Source organism: Squalius cephalus, assembly GCF_949319135.1.
Source record: "Squalius cephalus genome assembly, chromosome: 5".
Lineage (NCBI taxonomy): Eukaryota > Metazoa > Chordata > Actinopteri > Cypriniformes > Leuciscidae > Squalius > Squalius cephalus.
In genome coordinates, this window is record NC_137126.1 from 8029459 (window position 1) to 8046394 (window position 16936).

Below are 16936 nucleotides of genomic sequence, written 5' to 3' on the forward strand. Positions count from 1 at the left end.
GACTGTCTTTGGTTCACTGCAGTTTTACAAAAAATAATCAGCAACTGTGTTGACTTATGAATTTGCACATGGTTTGTATGAAACCATATTAAAAACACCACATAGGCATATAAATAACTAGTGTAGTGCTATATGAAGCACTGTCTACACAATAGTTTTGAAACTAAGCAGCTTTCTGTTGTTCACCACAACAAATTTGTTTGACCAGCAATACGAGCAAAACCTGCAAGGGAAAGTTTTCTGTCCTAACCCGAAACCCCCGATCAAATGGATTGCTACTGGAATGACTGGATATTGCCAGCGAAAATTAGCAGAGAAACGGTAAATATGACTGCACAATTACACCATGCCCTAACCAGATGTGATGCAATACTGTCGACACCAGATGTGATGCGAAATCAATAAAAAAAAATTCACAGCCAATCAGAAGATCATGTGGGCGGAGTCTCTCTGCAAGCCCACAGCACTCTTAATAAAATGTATACATAATCAAATCCATGAATATTACAACATTTTTAAATGATTAAATATACACATTGAGTGACAATCTTTGTCATAGAATACGCTTGTTTGTTCAACTTAAATTGACAGTTTAAATGTTCTTATTTTCAAGATCTGAGGTGAATTGTCGCTTACAGTATTTGTCTGTAAAGGTCACACAACAACATGATATTCAAACTCACATTAAATTCTTGAAACATTAAATAAAGCACATAACCAGCACCTGAGATTATAATTTTCATACTTTGTATGTTGTTGTTCCAGCCACAACGTCGCAGAGATAGAAACCAATTCTAAAACAGAATTGTCACGTATCGCTGTCACGGCTGGTTAGATGAAAAACTCTGATTACCATGGAAAGATATCACATGTCGCAGCAATGCATCACGTCTGGTTAGGACACTGTGTTAGGGCCTGTCCCAAATGCCACCCTAAGTTCTTGTGGTCACACTTTGGTGCATTAATGCAGCAGTGGAAGTCCTCTGTGGAGCCAGCATCAGCAAAAAGATACATCAAGGGCACACAAGTTGGGTGCTTATGAGCACCCTACTGAAACCTAAAATATCAAATAGGACATCCTACAGTCTTGTGGATTTCAAGGACACAATGCAAAACCCCAAGTGCAATGACAAACAGAGTTTTGATTGTGTTTACACTTTTCTGGGAAGTCAACCTTAGTTATAGTTGCCTCTGGATAATAAACTGGGAAAAGATAAAGTTTTACAACACAGCACGTTGTCAGAATACACCACATATGAGATGAATTCCTTTAGGGCTGACAAAAGTGATAGTGAAATAATAAAAATAGTTGGCAATACAATAATGGATTTGTGTAGTGTCAACATCATGACAGATGAACTAATTATTCATTAGGTAGTGAGTGTAGTCAGAATAATAGCTTGATTGCAGTATATACGCACATGCCAAAATTCACTGCAGGATTGAAATGTTTCTTTATAGCTATAATGATTCTACTCTCTGGCCAGTTCCTTGGTAAGCTAATGCTTTCAACAATCTTTATTTAGGTCTCTCTTTAAAGACCTCATGAAATTAGGACCTCATAGAGTGCAATTCTTTCCTGTGTTTCCTGTTTGAACAGGATGTTGGTGTGAAAGATAAAGGGCCCTATTTTAACGATCTGAAACGCAAGTATCAAGCGCGAAACGCAAGTAACTTTGTGGGCGGGTCTTGGGCGCTGTTGCTATTATACCGGCGGGATAAATGACTCTTGCGCCCGACGCAAATCTAAAATGGGTTGGTCTGAAGTAGCTTCATTATTCATAGGTGTGGTTTGGGCGTAACGTGAAATAAACCAATCAGAGCGACATCTCACATTCCCTTTAAGAGCAGGCGCGCTTGTTCTATAGTGGATTCCTATTATAACGGCGGATTTGCAGGCGCACGCGAGGAGCGGTTCACAGCCGAGGAGACCGACGTTCTCGTCAGGGACGTTGAGGATGGAGAAACACACCCAAATTAACTTTGGTTAAACAAGCGTATGATAATTTGGGTAAATGTGTAAGCTAGATGTATGTAAGGGATAATGTATAGGGAGGCGGTTGTTATAGCGAATAACAACCCCGACAGGCTGAACGGGACCCCGACGCGAAGCGGAGGGGTCTTGAATCAGCCTGAAGGGCTTGTTATTCGCTATAACAACCGCCTCCCTATACATTATCCCGCTTATTACATGGCTACCTACAAAATAAATAAACAATTTGACACAAAATTTTTATTTAAAAAGGAGTTTATTGATTTAAAAACGATTGTATTGCTTCCGCTAAAGAAAATAGTCCGTTCAGTCTCTACGGTTGCATCCATAGCAACGCTCTGTTTTTCATGGCAACGGTCTGTTATACTTCGCAGCGGTCTGTTATCAAGAAATAACAGACCGCATTCTACATTGGAATTCAGCCAAGCCATGTAATAAGCTTTTATAATAAACTGTTTATCTATCTATCTATCTATCTATCTATCTATCTATCTATCTATCTATCTATCTATCTATCTATCTATCTATCTATCTATCTATCTATCTATCTATCTATCTATCTATCTATCTATCTATTGTAATAATGTAGGCTATGATTTGCAAAAATTAAACCTGCTGCGTCTGTGTGTAGATGAGAGAATCAAAGTGTATGCGCGTTGTGCACACGCTACATTGATTATGGCCAAGCATGCGCCCTTAAAATAGCATATGAATAACATGCGCAACACGCCACTGACTTTAAACTAGTTTTTTCGGTCAGTGGCGGAATTGTTTTCTAAACCTGCAAAATAGCATGAGGGAACGTTTGCGCCGGAACACGCCTCCTCTTTGCGCTGAACCGCCCCGGGGAGCAAAAGTGTGTTTCTTAGTTAACCGACGTGCGTCTGTGGAGGGAAAAGTCCGCTGTGCGCGGGTGCAAAATAGGAATGATACATGCGTCGGTGTACAAAGTCAATTGCGCTGGGTGCAAGATAGGGCCCAAAGTCTTTCCTTCTTCCTGTTAGTAAATGCAGAATTGTAAGCGTGTATATCTGGTGCAAATTAATTGTTTTATTCCCCCCCCCCCAAGAGTGACCCCTTTGTGGCTGTGATACACAACAGTCTGAGCAATTACACAAGAAAAGTGAGGATAAGCTTTGTTTTTAGCAGTGAAGAATTTGCTGTTGGTCACATTCAAAGTATATTAATGCATAAAGTATGGAAGCTTGTTTTTGACTTTATAACATGCAATTGCGAGTTATAAAGTCCGAATTGTGAGATATAAACTCGCAATTCTGAGAAAACAATTCTGTCTTTTTTTCCCTCATTGGACTTTAGAACTTGCAATTGCAAGTTTATATCTCACAATTGTTAGAAAAGAAATCAGAATTGCAAAATATAAACTCGCAATTGTGAGAAATAAAGCCAGTAGCAATTATCTTTTAAATTGTTTTATTCCGTGGCGAAAACCAGCCTCCATAGTAAAGTGCACTACTAAAAAACAAACAAATAAAAAACACTGGATGAAGCTAATATTCAAGTCTGTGGTTATGTATTTGAAACTGTATCAGGAAAAAGAGAAACTGTATCTCTGTTCTGACTATGATGCATTTGCATATGTCAATTTAAAAATCTGTTTCTGCTTATCACAACAGTAACACATATGTTGGTTGGTGTCGTGAGAAGCGTTTAGCTTCTATCTTGGTCAGGCTTAACCAAGCGGGGAAGAAAATGTTATAAATGTAGCGCAATAAGATTTCAATTGACTTTGACAGAATGGTGCTGCATGACCAATTTGCTGTAATGATATAATCCTTGGCGGCACAGACGGACATGTTTTATGAGCAAAAGAACTTGGCAAGTGAACTGTACTGTTTTGCCAATACTGCTATTCCAAACATAAAATTAAGTGGCATCCTCAGGTGACAGTAGTTGCGTTGCTTTATACAAGTTCTATTTGAGCAAAGCTCTCAATTTATTTCTCCACAGACTACATTAGAATAACAAACATTAAGGTCTTGAAACATTCTTGCTTAAGTTAACAAACCTTTAAGGTCATTGAGCAATTTTATGTGTGAAATACTGTAAATCAAAAGGACTTGGTATGATATAAAGAAAAGCTAAGTAAACGTGCCTGAACTTGTGTCGAATCGGTGTGAGTTTGCCGAGATGCAAGTAGCGGGACACTGCATTTACTCAAGTATGTAAAATGAAAGGATAATGACTGCAGTTGATTGAAATCTGTCTCTTTTAGTGCTTCGATTTATCTTCGGAAGTATAACAGGCACGGAAGAGAACAAAAGACCTTTCTCCTTCGGGTATATAATAAATGTTGTGTCACGTTTCAAAAAGCCGATTAGAAGTTCCAAAATGTTACAGCCACCAACATTTTGTTCAATATCTTTAACAAAGGCAAAAAAGACCTTACAGGCAAAAAAAAAAAAAAAAAAAAAAAAAAAAAAACTTGCACTTAATTTATTTCTTCATTATCTTTCCAATAATGTAGTTTATGGCTCGTCATATATTTGACGTTCTGTCAAAACACTACAACTTTTCTTTATGTCTCATTGCGAACAAAGCATTACTTACGAGCAAAATGAGGCATGCTATAACAAAACATCCTCTCTCTCATGTGTAGAAAGTCTGATTCTTTTTAGTGTATCGGTTTGTTTGGATCAAAAAGAAATTATTTACCAATTTGAGTCCATACATTGTGTCATTTTTAAAGTCGCAATGAAATATGAATATTTTCTTCCGTATTGTGACATAGCTACTATTGAAATATTGGGCGGGGACTTGTTTCTATCTGTCACTTTGAAATGTGGGCGTTGCACTCAAACTTGTTTGTAAAGGGGCGGGGTTTAAACTAAATGATTGGAGAAGGCCACAAAGAAGTCTGTTGATTATGACCTTGAACAAACATTACAAGGTCAAAAGGTTAATTGAAACATACTGTAATGTAGAGTGAACTCAGAGGCGAGGGAAATCTGGATCCAAATGTAAATGAGGTATAATGGCGGAATAACAAAAAATACAAAAATAAAAACAGAACATGAGGAACAGAATTGAGGAAATCCACCAACATACAGCCGTAACAAAAAAGTCCAAGAACTAGCACATAGAACATATAGCACATACAGACCTATATCATGAAGATGAGAGGGTGAATTTTAATTTGAATACCAAATGAAAAGCAGCTTTTCGTCCCTGTTTGCATTAAATGTTGTATTTGGGGTCAAATTATCTGATCAAGTTTAATACTTGCAAGATTCATTCATTTATTACAAAAACCCTCACTCTTTTTGAGCCAGATTAACTGTATTATATAAAAGGTATAAACAGAATAAATAATTCAATACTAGAATATATTGCTTGTTTAAATAGCTTCAATATAGTGGCTAACAGCTTGTAATGTAGTTAACATTAGTTGCCATTAGTTGCCATTAGTTGTAGTTGCTTGTTGCTTAACTGCTTTAAATTATGTGTAGCAGACTCACTTCCCCGACACTAATTATCTGTTGCTAAATGTTTTCCTCACAAGGCACAAAAAAACCCTACAAGCTTGAGGTAAATACTCGCACAGGTGGTGCGTTTAATTAAACAATTTTATGGCAGAAGTAAAAAACAAAGTGATGGCTATAAAGATCTGAGAACACGGGGGCAGTCAGCAGTGGACAATGTCAGCGAGGCTTGGAATAGGGCATTGTGGGTGCATGATGAGAGCGAGTGTGACATGGCCAGATGTGGCTGACCACCAGAGCATAGGAGCGTTGAGGTGACACTCTGTTGAGTCACCCAATCAGACTTGAGACTAGGGCTCACTGAACACAATGAGCTATTGGACACAGGGTGACGATACACACCCTTCAGGCAATGTAGTATTTTTTTTTCTCTCAGAGTAATTGGAGTGTATTTGTGCTTTTATAACCTTTGCCCTCTTCAACAAACATCAAGACAACTCAGGGATTGTTCTGCATCTTGCAACCGTTCTGTTGCCTAATGGCAAGTGTACCTTGAAAAGTTACTGTCCTCTCTCATATTATCATTTATCTTGTCATAGATGGATGTGAGCAATACTTTAAACATGCGGTCACTGTCCTCTCATTAGGTTGCTGCGATACACAAATGTTAACATCTCCATTATTTCTGACATACTCAGACAACGGACGTCATTTCTTGAAAATAATGTATGAAGTCTCTAAGAGGTGAGATAACAGTGACAAAGTATGTGATACTGAAGACTGAAGTAACAATGCTGAAAATTTAGCAATAAATAACATTTTAAAATATATTACAAGAGAAACCAGTTTATTTGAATTGCAGTCTGGCTGAGATTAAAATACAATTTTAATAAAAAAAAACCAAAAAAACTGTTACTGTATCAAATATGACGTACAGTATTTGTATGCAAAGGATGACTGAGTTGGGTGATTTACTTTGAACCATTTAGTTGGTATGAAGTGTTGAAAACAGCATATTTTTCCATTATTTCTTCACTGTTTGCTGACCAAATCTCAGTGTGATATGTGGATGCAATTTGTTTTCATGGGTGGTTAAAAAAGGTCCCAAACTAATAAAATGAGTGATTGCAAATACTGATCAGAAATTGATTTACACATTTTCTGAATAAAAAGTGCAATCTCACCACCACAAGGCTACAGTTGCGTTAAGGTGTTTGGAATGTTTTTTTTATCATGTTGCTATGCAATTTCTAGGCTATTTTGGGTTGTTGCTATGGTGCTGCTTGGTGATTACTAAGGATTTAGGGTGGTTGCTTACTGGTCCAATTCCATGGGGCTCACCTCCACGTTTCTAAGTTATTCTGGTCCCTAAATAAGGCCCCTTTTCAAAGAAAAATAAATAAATAAATAAATAATAGCAACAGTTCTTCAGAACATGATTCATATCCATTGTTTCATACCAATATTAATAACCACTAACTAAACATATAGAGCTGGTAAGTCCCGCCCCTTCCGCTAACCCCACTGGACCTCTAGGTTGAAAAATCGTCAATGCAAGTGAATGGGAGAAAATAATTATTTTCTGGTCCCGTTTGAATTTTGCCATGAATATGAACATATGTTGTCTGTGAATTTTTAATATAATTTTTCGTGTAAAGAATGCTACAATTTAGCTGGTAGAAGTTTGATATGGTTAGACTTTGTGTGAGAGCACTTTGTGGACTACAACTCTTCGCTGCTTTCGACGCGAATCTGAAGAAAGAACAGCCCATTTGGTTTGAATGTTGACATTTGGGTACAAAACACACAGGCATCTCGATCTGTCTCCATAGATTATCGCAGCATTAGCACCGTGATTTGACAAGTGGAGGGAAATGTGTTATGGGGTGACGTCACATAGGCGATATGTAGTCTTTCTCGTTATGTCTTTTCCACAACTGCTAGCCAAAGAATCATACAATATACTAAAAATTCACAGACAACATATGTTCACATTCATGGCACAATTCAAACGGGACCAGAAAATAATTATTTTCTCCCATTCACTTGCATTGATGATTTTTCAACCTAGAGGTCCAGTGGGGTTTTACGGATGGGCGGGACTTACCAGCTCTATATTGATTTTGGTCAGAGAACTGAACAAATCTAACAGGACAGTTCAACTATTCTGTCTTTGTACAATTTAACAGCTCAGCTTTCAGCTTGAAAACATTTTATTTAGAACAGTTTTGTGACCTCCTGGGTAGGCAAATGATTGAATGGTGCCACTGGCTTTTGCCTCACAACAGCTGTTTGCCTGAATTGCTGGAAACCAATTGTACACGTACTAATGTAGCCAATTTAATTTAAAAGACATTGAAATGCTAATAAGATACTCACAACAATCTTGTATTGCCTCAACAGCTCTGAAGTAGCCCCCTGGCAGACCCAAATATTGTAATTTGTTTCAGTTGTTACATGTACAACACACAGTTTTTCATGATCATTCTCCAATGGCGAGGCAGTAGGCCTAATTCTTACTCTACTGATGACTAGCGGGTTAACACTGTTGATTCAAAAGGTAATATTTCTCCATGATTAATTCCTTTAGGATGCAATCTCTATAAATAACAAATGAAAACAGTAGAATGCCTTATAATGTGCGAAAAATGAAAGGAACCTGATGGTGGGAAGGAATGTGAAGTCGGGGGCAACTTCATCTGAGCTTAATTCATATTTAAAGACTTCCTTTATTACATCTTTAATAGCCTTTTTTGTTGGTATCCCTTAACTTTTGGCTCCCAGCACAGTTTAATTCACCTCCCATTGAGTTGACTGGCTCAGAGCTTTCAACTTCTGACTTTCATCTCCTTTCTTTCGGCCTGAGCTTTTATTGCTCTTCAGCTTTTCCTCAGAGAATTAATGCCACCATATTGGACCACACAAAACTCCAATACAAGTGCATAAAAGTATGAGTTCAGAGAGATTTACTGTTTGGATTTTAATATCATAGTAAACTGAAAAACTACTGCAGATGAACTTTCATTGAAGATATTAGATTGGAAAAAAGTTATTAAATCATTCCCTTGTGACAAGGAATCGAAATTAGGCAACTGCTTCTTTACAATATCAATCAGGTTGATGCCACAGTATGAAGATAACTCTCCCAGATTTCATTTCCAAACTAGGGATAATTCTATGCATATGCCATAACATTAAGAGGATTAGGTTCAGAAAATGGATCGTGATGCTTGTGGTGACAAGCAGCACTGTACTCTCACTATATGGACAAATCACTGCGGATGAAATGCCCACATCTGCTCTGTAATTTGAGCAGGTTTCTTTGAAAGGCTATATGACATATTTTATGAATTTATAAGTCCTCTATTTTATGCGCTCTATAATTTATTATATTCAATTAAAAAAGGCTTTACCAAAAGTAATGAACAGCACCTTTGAAAATGCTGTTTAAATCATGTAGACTCACATCATCGGTAGCCAAATAAAATTTTTCTGTTTTAATTTTTACATTTGCCTCATTGGGACACATAGGTTGAGAGCATATGACCAGACAAATACAGCTTGTTTTGTCTCAGTAACCTTCCTATTATCAGGAATGTTCAATCATCGAATAAATGAATCATATCTGACACGAATAGGTCATAATGTGATTTTGCATCCACACCACTAGGTGTCAGAATACCAAGACCATAAAAAAATGACAGTTCACCTTAAAAAAAAAAAAAATCTTTAAAATGAGAACTATCATGAGAGCTAGTGGATACAGTACTTTAACAGAGCACTGAAATATATTTATCATTCTTGTTATCCAATATAGTGGTGATCTAGAAAGTTTACCAATAATATAGTGTACCGATTGCAACATCTTTTGACCCATAATGACTGTCAAACTCTACTACAAATCACTCTGTAGACCCACAGACTAAAGTTCAGACTATGTCAGATAAAACTTAATGAACTATACCTGCTAAGGCTACACCACAGCTCTGTCTGCTCCTGTTCGGGTTAATGAGTTATCGAAGCCTAATTAATTTGTGGTTAATTTCTAAATTGAAGTCTGTGAGTTTCCATTACAATTAGAAGGACTCTGTTTATGAAGCGTTCCTTCGTCATGCCTCAAAGAGCAGCTAATATCCTACCTCCCATTTCTCTCATCTGAGGAGAAAAAGGCTAATTTTCCTCTGCCTTCAAGGATTTAAATAATAATTTTACTACACAAGAACCCTAACCCTCCAATTCTATTGACAAAGAGAAATAAAATTAAAACACACAGGCCGGATGAGAAATATGCCTCATATCCCCTTGGCTCTAATTTAACAAGAACTGGGTCAACCTCATGAGAAATTTAATTTGAACAGATGTCAATTAATACCCATTATGTCTTTACTTTGAAAAGCAGAATCCTTCTCACAATCTCTTAAAGCCTGGCACTTCACTAGAGATTTAGTTAGATCCTCTGTGATTTGTGTCTCATCTTTTGGAAATCAGTTTTTACCTTGTAAGGAATGTGAGTTAATTAGGTTTTTTTTTTTTTTTTTTTTAGCTCTCTGGAACATTCAGACATTGAGACAGTCAATTACACAGGAAAAAAGCCTGACTTGGTATTTTGCTAAGAATTTGACCATTTTGCTAAGAATTCGATTATTATTGAGCAGAATCCTTGATAGACCACCCCAAAACACATATCAATAAGAAAATGACTTACTTTAGTGTAAACTGCTCCACAGTTGAATTTGGGACCAAAAGCAGGTAGATGTTGAGGATCTCTCCTGGCTTTAATGGCCTCTCTGGTAACCTCAAGAAGAGGTTTGTGTCAAGCTGTTTGTCTACCACCAATTGTTCCTGACTGGGCTGATACAAACTGATGCTCCCAATACGCAGAAGGGGTTGTTGGGATGAGCTCTCCCCTCTGGTTGCCCCTCCCCGGCGTGGGTAGCTCTCTCCACACTCATCATTGCTGTCTGGATCATGTAGGGTATAGTAAAGCTCCACTTGAAGGGTCTCCCCACTTAACTCAAGCCCATCTGTTCCTGAAGACTTTCTGCGACCCAATGGTGCTACATTAACATTAAACCATGTGGAAGGGAGATCCAGTTGGGCCAAGCATTGAGCCAGATTCCCTTGAAGCCTGCAGGAAGTTTTGATCTCCCGAACATCTCTAAAAGCATGCAGCCTCACACATGGAAGCTTGTCCTGAATCTTGAAGTCATCCCAGTCCCGTCCTGCAATATAGAACAGCACCTGAACCAATGGGTTACTAGCAAACACTCTAGACTGTACAATAAAGGCCCGGACCTTCCAGTTGACCGTCAGCCTTCCAGGAATATCCAAAGGACTTGACGGCTGTAGTAGGTCTTTGGACAATGTCTGGTCTTGGGTGAAAGGCCCAAGTGAGATGTTGATTGCAGGCAGTTCCTTGGTCTGGAAGACCACAAAGCTTTCAGAGCGCTGAAGAGGGTGTCCACGTTGACTTCCATATGATGTAACTCGGGTCTCCTGGAGAAAGAAGGCCAACTGTGTGTTGGATATCTTAAAATTAGCAGGGAGGTAAACTTCTGGTGGACTGGAGGTGGTACTAGGAACAGGGACGCTGAAGAGGGCATCGGAACTGGTAGGGGAAACTTTACCAGCAACTGCAAAGACAAAACGAGGAAATACTGTTAAATATGCACTGATAATATTTGGTGGTAGCCAAGAATCAAAATTGCTAACACACAGTTTCAAACTCAGTAGAGCAGATGTAAGAATTTAGGAACTCTAGAGTTCATGGAATCCTGCTCCTGTTTAACACTGAACCCTTAAGTGGGCACTCAACTTCATACAGCTTTACAGGGGACGAACCTTGAGTTACAGCACTGCAAGTGGCTACTGGATGGAAAACAAATAAAAAATGACAAGTAGTGACGTGTTGGCTTGATAAAAAGCGTATTCATTGCATTGAAAGGAATTCAAGACATTTTCTGTATCTGCTGGTGGCAGGGAAATATTCTCCATTTTGCAAGAAAGTGAACAATGCTTTTCAAATGAATGCTTGTTCTCTCTTTCATGTCTCGAGAGCTCAGTTGGCTCTGACAATAGATGCTGATTAACGGCATGCAAGAGAGAGAGGTTTTCAAACAAACTGTTTCGGATGAGTCAGGTGTGTAGAAATTCAAATAATGAGCAATACATTCATATAGTGAATACATTGGCTTCAGTGAGAGGATGGATCTTGACAGAAATGATCACGATTTGGAGTGAGGTGATATACTGAGTAGCCTGCAACAGTTTGTCTGATAACATATTGTACACAGAAGACATCATTGATCTCTATCTCTTGGGCTCCTAAGATTAACTTCCTAAGACTAGATCCCCAATCGATTGTTAAGAAACTTCAATACGCTGATCATAATCTGCATGTACTGGAGAGAAATAGAGACACTTGGACTTTGCTAATATTCAAAGCAAAGTTGACCAAATAAAAAAGCTATAGAAAACACTGTTGTAGAGTTACTGCATGAAAAGGGAGACACTTATGTCATTTGAGAACTCAATTCATCCTCATGCACTCTATTCAAATATGGAACATGCTCTCTAAAATCAGGGGAACGATAAAACTTACTTATCATAATGGCAAGGCGAAGTGAACAGAAAATCCATGGCAAATCCACTTGAACAACAAATTGTCCCATATTCCACAAATGCTTTGCATTTAAACTGGGTACTTCACAACTTGAATCACTTCACAGGTACACAAAAAGAGTATCCATGCAGCTGAAGCCAAACTGTAGAAAAAAATTGATAGCTGCAGATCAAGCTCAGTTCAAGCTTTGAAAACCTGCTCAAAGTCTCCAAACTTTAAAGCACACAAGTAGTATCCTCTCAGTAGTAATCCAACTGTATCCAGAACCTGCTCAAAGATCTGAAAGACACTGATCACTCGTGCCTGTAAAGAGGCTCCGAAGACACCTCCTGCCCTGCAGCATGATCGGAGTGAGTTCCCACTAGCATTCGCTCACTCCATCTATTCTCTGCAGTTCCTGTTTGATTGTGACTCCTCCTAGCAGATCCCGTTCTCCTCTTACAGCTCGAGACAAAGCCTAGACACCGCCCTGTCTCACCACACCTCACCCAAAACTGTAATAAACTCTTTAGCTCTCGTTCACAGCCAGTGCAAAAGCACTCCTCCCAGGACACCAGCGTGGCAGACTACAAACTACCCTATTACATTCATCTTCTCCCACAAGACGTGTCGAGGCAGACTCTGAATGTGTCTGTGTGAGGGAGAGTGTATTTGTTAGGGGGGCAGGGTTTGGGGGAGGGATGCATAGCTTGAGCGCCTTCAGGCAAAGAGTGGGGGATTAGTGGGAAGATCATTGACGAATTAGCTCTCCTCCTTTCCTCATCCAACAGCCCATGGAAGATACATTTGAATGGATATGGGGGAAGGGGGTGGAAGGTGGTGGGTGCTCTGCCCTTCCAATCACCCAGAGAGTTCTCGAGAGCTCAAAGAAGGAAATAAACTATAATAAGTGGGATGATGCTCTGTGCCAAGCTATCCTACTAGTACAACAAATAAAATGTCTGCACAAAGAGCAGCAAAATATCATTAAGAAACATTTCTGACCAATGCATTCCTCAGCTGGAATGCAACCTTTTGAGTGCCACTTTCTGTGAAGCAAATGACATTGTTGAGACTTCTTTCAAGAGAGGTTCCCTTCTGCTCCATTACATTTCTGACGTTTATTATTGTGCTCATTCAGCGGAAAGCCCAAAGATTGGGTTTCACTCACACTCATAGGTTTGAACAACTTTTGGTGTGGCTGCGGGCTGTAGAAAACAGATATGAATACCTCTTAAAGGGATGAGCTAATGCCTCTGAAAGCCAATCCATTACAAACACATTAAGCATCAAAGTGCAAGTTTTCCAGACACAGGCAGTCTAATGTATATGGTTTCAATAGCTTCATCGGATTATGTGCTTCCAGTGCCCCCAGGGATACACAGTATGAGAGGTCACAGATTCTAATACATCACGTCCATCATTGCATAGACTCTGCACTGTGTCAAAGAGAAGGCACATATGGGACTACAATGTGACACCAAAAGCCCACACCGATCCCTCCTCCCAACCCCACTAATAGACCTCTGGGTGTAGTGGAGTGGCGGCTGCTGTTGCTGAACTCAGTAACAGGATACACATCTGTTGGTCAATGACTGTGGCTCGATACAATCCTGGGGGCTTTCTGTAGCTTTTGAGCTGCAGTCTTATGAGAGATAATGGAATCATCATGTGTAATACGCCTTTGAAATGTCAAAGTTGCTCTGTTTAATATAACTCGCCAATGCTGTCATTTTTTTCTCTGTAATCCCACACTTTTTATGGACTCGTGGGAAATGCAAGATGCTGGAAGGAAAATAAGAATTTCCCCACAAGCATGTACATTTCCTTTGAAATAATCTGTCTAGTGGGGCAAATGCTTTAGGAAATAATCCATGCAGATTTTTCTTAGAAAAAAAATGTGACAACAATAAGCATTAGAAAAGAAATCCCCCACCCACATGCACCGCACTCACATTATGAAAGTGTGCATATCGATTGCAATCTTGAGGTTGTCCTTTGTTTCGGAGTCTGTTAAAATTTGAAAATGCTTCAATGGCATGGTATCTTATTTCCCGGTTTGAATTACTTTAACAAATTGAACAGAGTAGTGTGTTAATTAATGAGCTGTACACATCTCTATGAAGAGACATGAGAAGTGCTAGTGGAATTGTTCCATTTGAATTATTGCATTCGAGTGTACCCAAAGGAAATGCGCAGAGAGGAAGTTGAATGAAGAAGAGGCAGTGAGAATACAAGATGTGACATGTGATCAAAGATTGGGATGATGCAATTTGAAAGGTAAATCGTGATAAGGCAGACAAAAGAGAATGCAACATTTGATTTGCAAAAACACACATTTGCATAATTCCATGATTGATAAAGTCACATCTGTTAAACCTAGGTAAGATTTCAATTCATAAATAGAAGTAGCATTTTAAGTTGTGGTACAATAGTTAGAAATACAATAGCAATAACTGTCGCTTATTTCCTTAGAAATTGTAATCAATTAATTTAGTTTTCATTTTTAAATAAAACTTACATTAATACACTTATTTTGTTTGGGCAACAGTACCATATACTTTATGTAGTCTACACATGCATTAGTAAAAACCAAGACATTGCCTAAACTTTACGCTGGCCTTCCCAGCAGTATGAAAAACAAAACTGTTCATCAAATTTTGTATAAATTGTTTATAGAAAGTGAGCTACGTGACATTAGAATGCTCCCATCATGCTATAATCACTGAAGCTGTCACTGCAAACTAAAGTGAAATACAAACCATTTATTTGTCTATCTATATCTATGGATGAGGCTGCTGAAAACTCATTAGGTGTTTATTGTTATTGACAGGTCTATAGAGTAACTTAAACGCCTCTTATTTGCATTCATGAGTCTGGAGTTGGTTACAAAACTAAACCGAAGCAAAAATAAATTTGTAAATAGAACATTTTGATGCAGCCTCATTTTAGTAGACCTAAATGGAATTCTGTAAATGTCAGTTTCACGTTTAGTTATACACAGCAGCCGTAATCATAATCTTGATTATTCGATTAAATGTGCACCTCTTTACAGTTGTACTAAGGGTTTTATCTAAGTATCATCTCACCTTACTGCATCTCATGAGTTCAGCAGCATTCATCATTTAGGCTAAATCAAGAATTCATTAATTCACCCAAAATATATTCAATATGAATTTATAACAATAGGAGCTCTGGAGCGTCCACCAAACCTTCTGATCCAAGGCTATGCTAACGAGCCTGTCAGTCGCTGTAATCCAGAGCCTATAGCGAATGAACTCTGGCTTGAGTTAGCATGACAAGCAGCAGTTGCAAATGAAGTGATTTACATAAGAAACAGGCGCTCAGACCGTTAGCATCACGCCAGGCTTTGGCGTATCACAAATAGTGACTACCATTGCATTGCATTCTCTTCATTATTGCTCTATTTTCACTGAAAAGAAACATTTCACAGGAAATGTTTAAAGGGAAATGGGCCTTAAGATATTCAAACTCTAAACCGCTGACCATATTTTGCCATTATTTCAGCATTCAATACCAGGAGGCCTAATGTTTTTGCTCCTCTTTGCACCACTTGCCCTTGTCTGTCCTACAAGTGCCTTTTGCTATGAGTGGATGGAAATTGACTTAATAACAGAACACGTGAGATACTGTGCGGGGAGCTGATTGCTAATGCGGTGCCATTGCTTTGCTGCAAAGTAATTTATGGTAGAATTAAATGAAAGGGAATGAGGAGATTTGTCATTAAGAGTTTGACAGGATATAAATCAGAATCCAGTGAATTTGGATGGTGAGGCGCATTGCCACACATTCAGATTATAAAATATTTAAGTGGCTAATTATAGTAACTAAGCAAAATTATGATTCTATGCTTAGTAGAGAAAAAGTAGCCTCGTTTCCAGAAGCTGTGAAAAAGACAGTGTTAGATAAAAAAATCATGTCCAAAGAAAGATAATGTTTGTATTTATTGACTAACTAAATTATTTTACAACCATATATATTACTTTATAAATACATAAGGACACCGATTCAGATACTGATGCATTATTTAGCATTGCAATGTCATTTGCCTGGCTTGGAACTCAAGAATTGGTGTATATGTAATAAGATGTGTCTGACATCTGAAGTGTATTCATACCTGCCCGCAAATACACACACCGAGATGCACACACAAGTAGTTTTGCTCACTGCATTGATTGTACTTTAGAAGACTGTTTAATAAACCTGAAAACAAAAACAATAAGGAAGGGCCCATTCCACTGGGAATACTAATGAGTGTATTGACTGAGAAGGTGTCTGGGTACGTTGATAAATGATTATAAGTATAAAGCACATTGCTTTCACCTTCATAAACAATACAGTTTGTTGCATCTTCAGTGCACAGACCAGATACTAAATATCTGGGAGGGGTTTGAAACCATTTCAAAAGAGCTTTCAATGGTCTTTATTAACATTAGTTTATTATTGTTTCAAATATGTGGATTCCTCATTTTAAGTCTCTGTAGAATATGATATAAATTGCTCAAACGTGAACATACACAAGTTCACATCCCGCCTGTACGGAATCATTACCCACAGAATCCCACAGAAAGTTCTCCATAATTTAAGCAAAGTTGTACGTATTCACTCATCATTTAACAGATATTATGGCTAATTTGATTATGCATTCGGCTACTAGTAAGAGTGCAGTATTCTCAGTCCATTCTCACCCTTTTTTTCCATTTGCGTATTTACGTTTTGTAGATCTTCCCCCACAAACAGTACTACACCGATTAGGGCGCTTTGGTTAAACAACATAAAATGAATAAAAAAGCATGCAGAAATCCTAACCTGCTGTCAGTTACCTTACTACATACAGTGAAAAACTATATTAGATTTCACAGAACAATTCATGTCATTTTA

At 38.3% G+C, this 16936-nt stretch overlaps 1 protein-coding gene across 2 annotated transcripts in view; it reads right to left on the reverse strand.

Moving 5' to 3' along the window:
* Positions 1–16936, reverse strand: part of tmem132e (transmembrane protein 132E) — a 356024-nt gene that overhangs the window by 93002 nt on the left and 246086 nt on the right. The window contains exons 1-2 of one of the 2 annotated variants that reach the window (XM_079872222.1): positions 12035–12688; positions 10139–11066 (exon numbers count right to left, since the gene is read on the reverse strand). In XM_079872222.1, coding sequence (XP_079728348.1) covers positions 10139–11066; positions 12035–12104 — 998 coding nt within the window. In that variant the 5' untranslated portion in view covers positions 12105–12688. Of the gene's footprint in view, positions 1–10138; positions 11067–12034; positions 12689–16936 lie in introns of those variants that run through there. The other variant, XM_079872223.1, reaches the window with a different exon arrangement.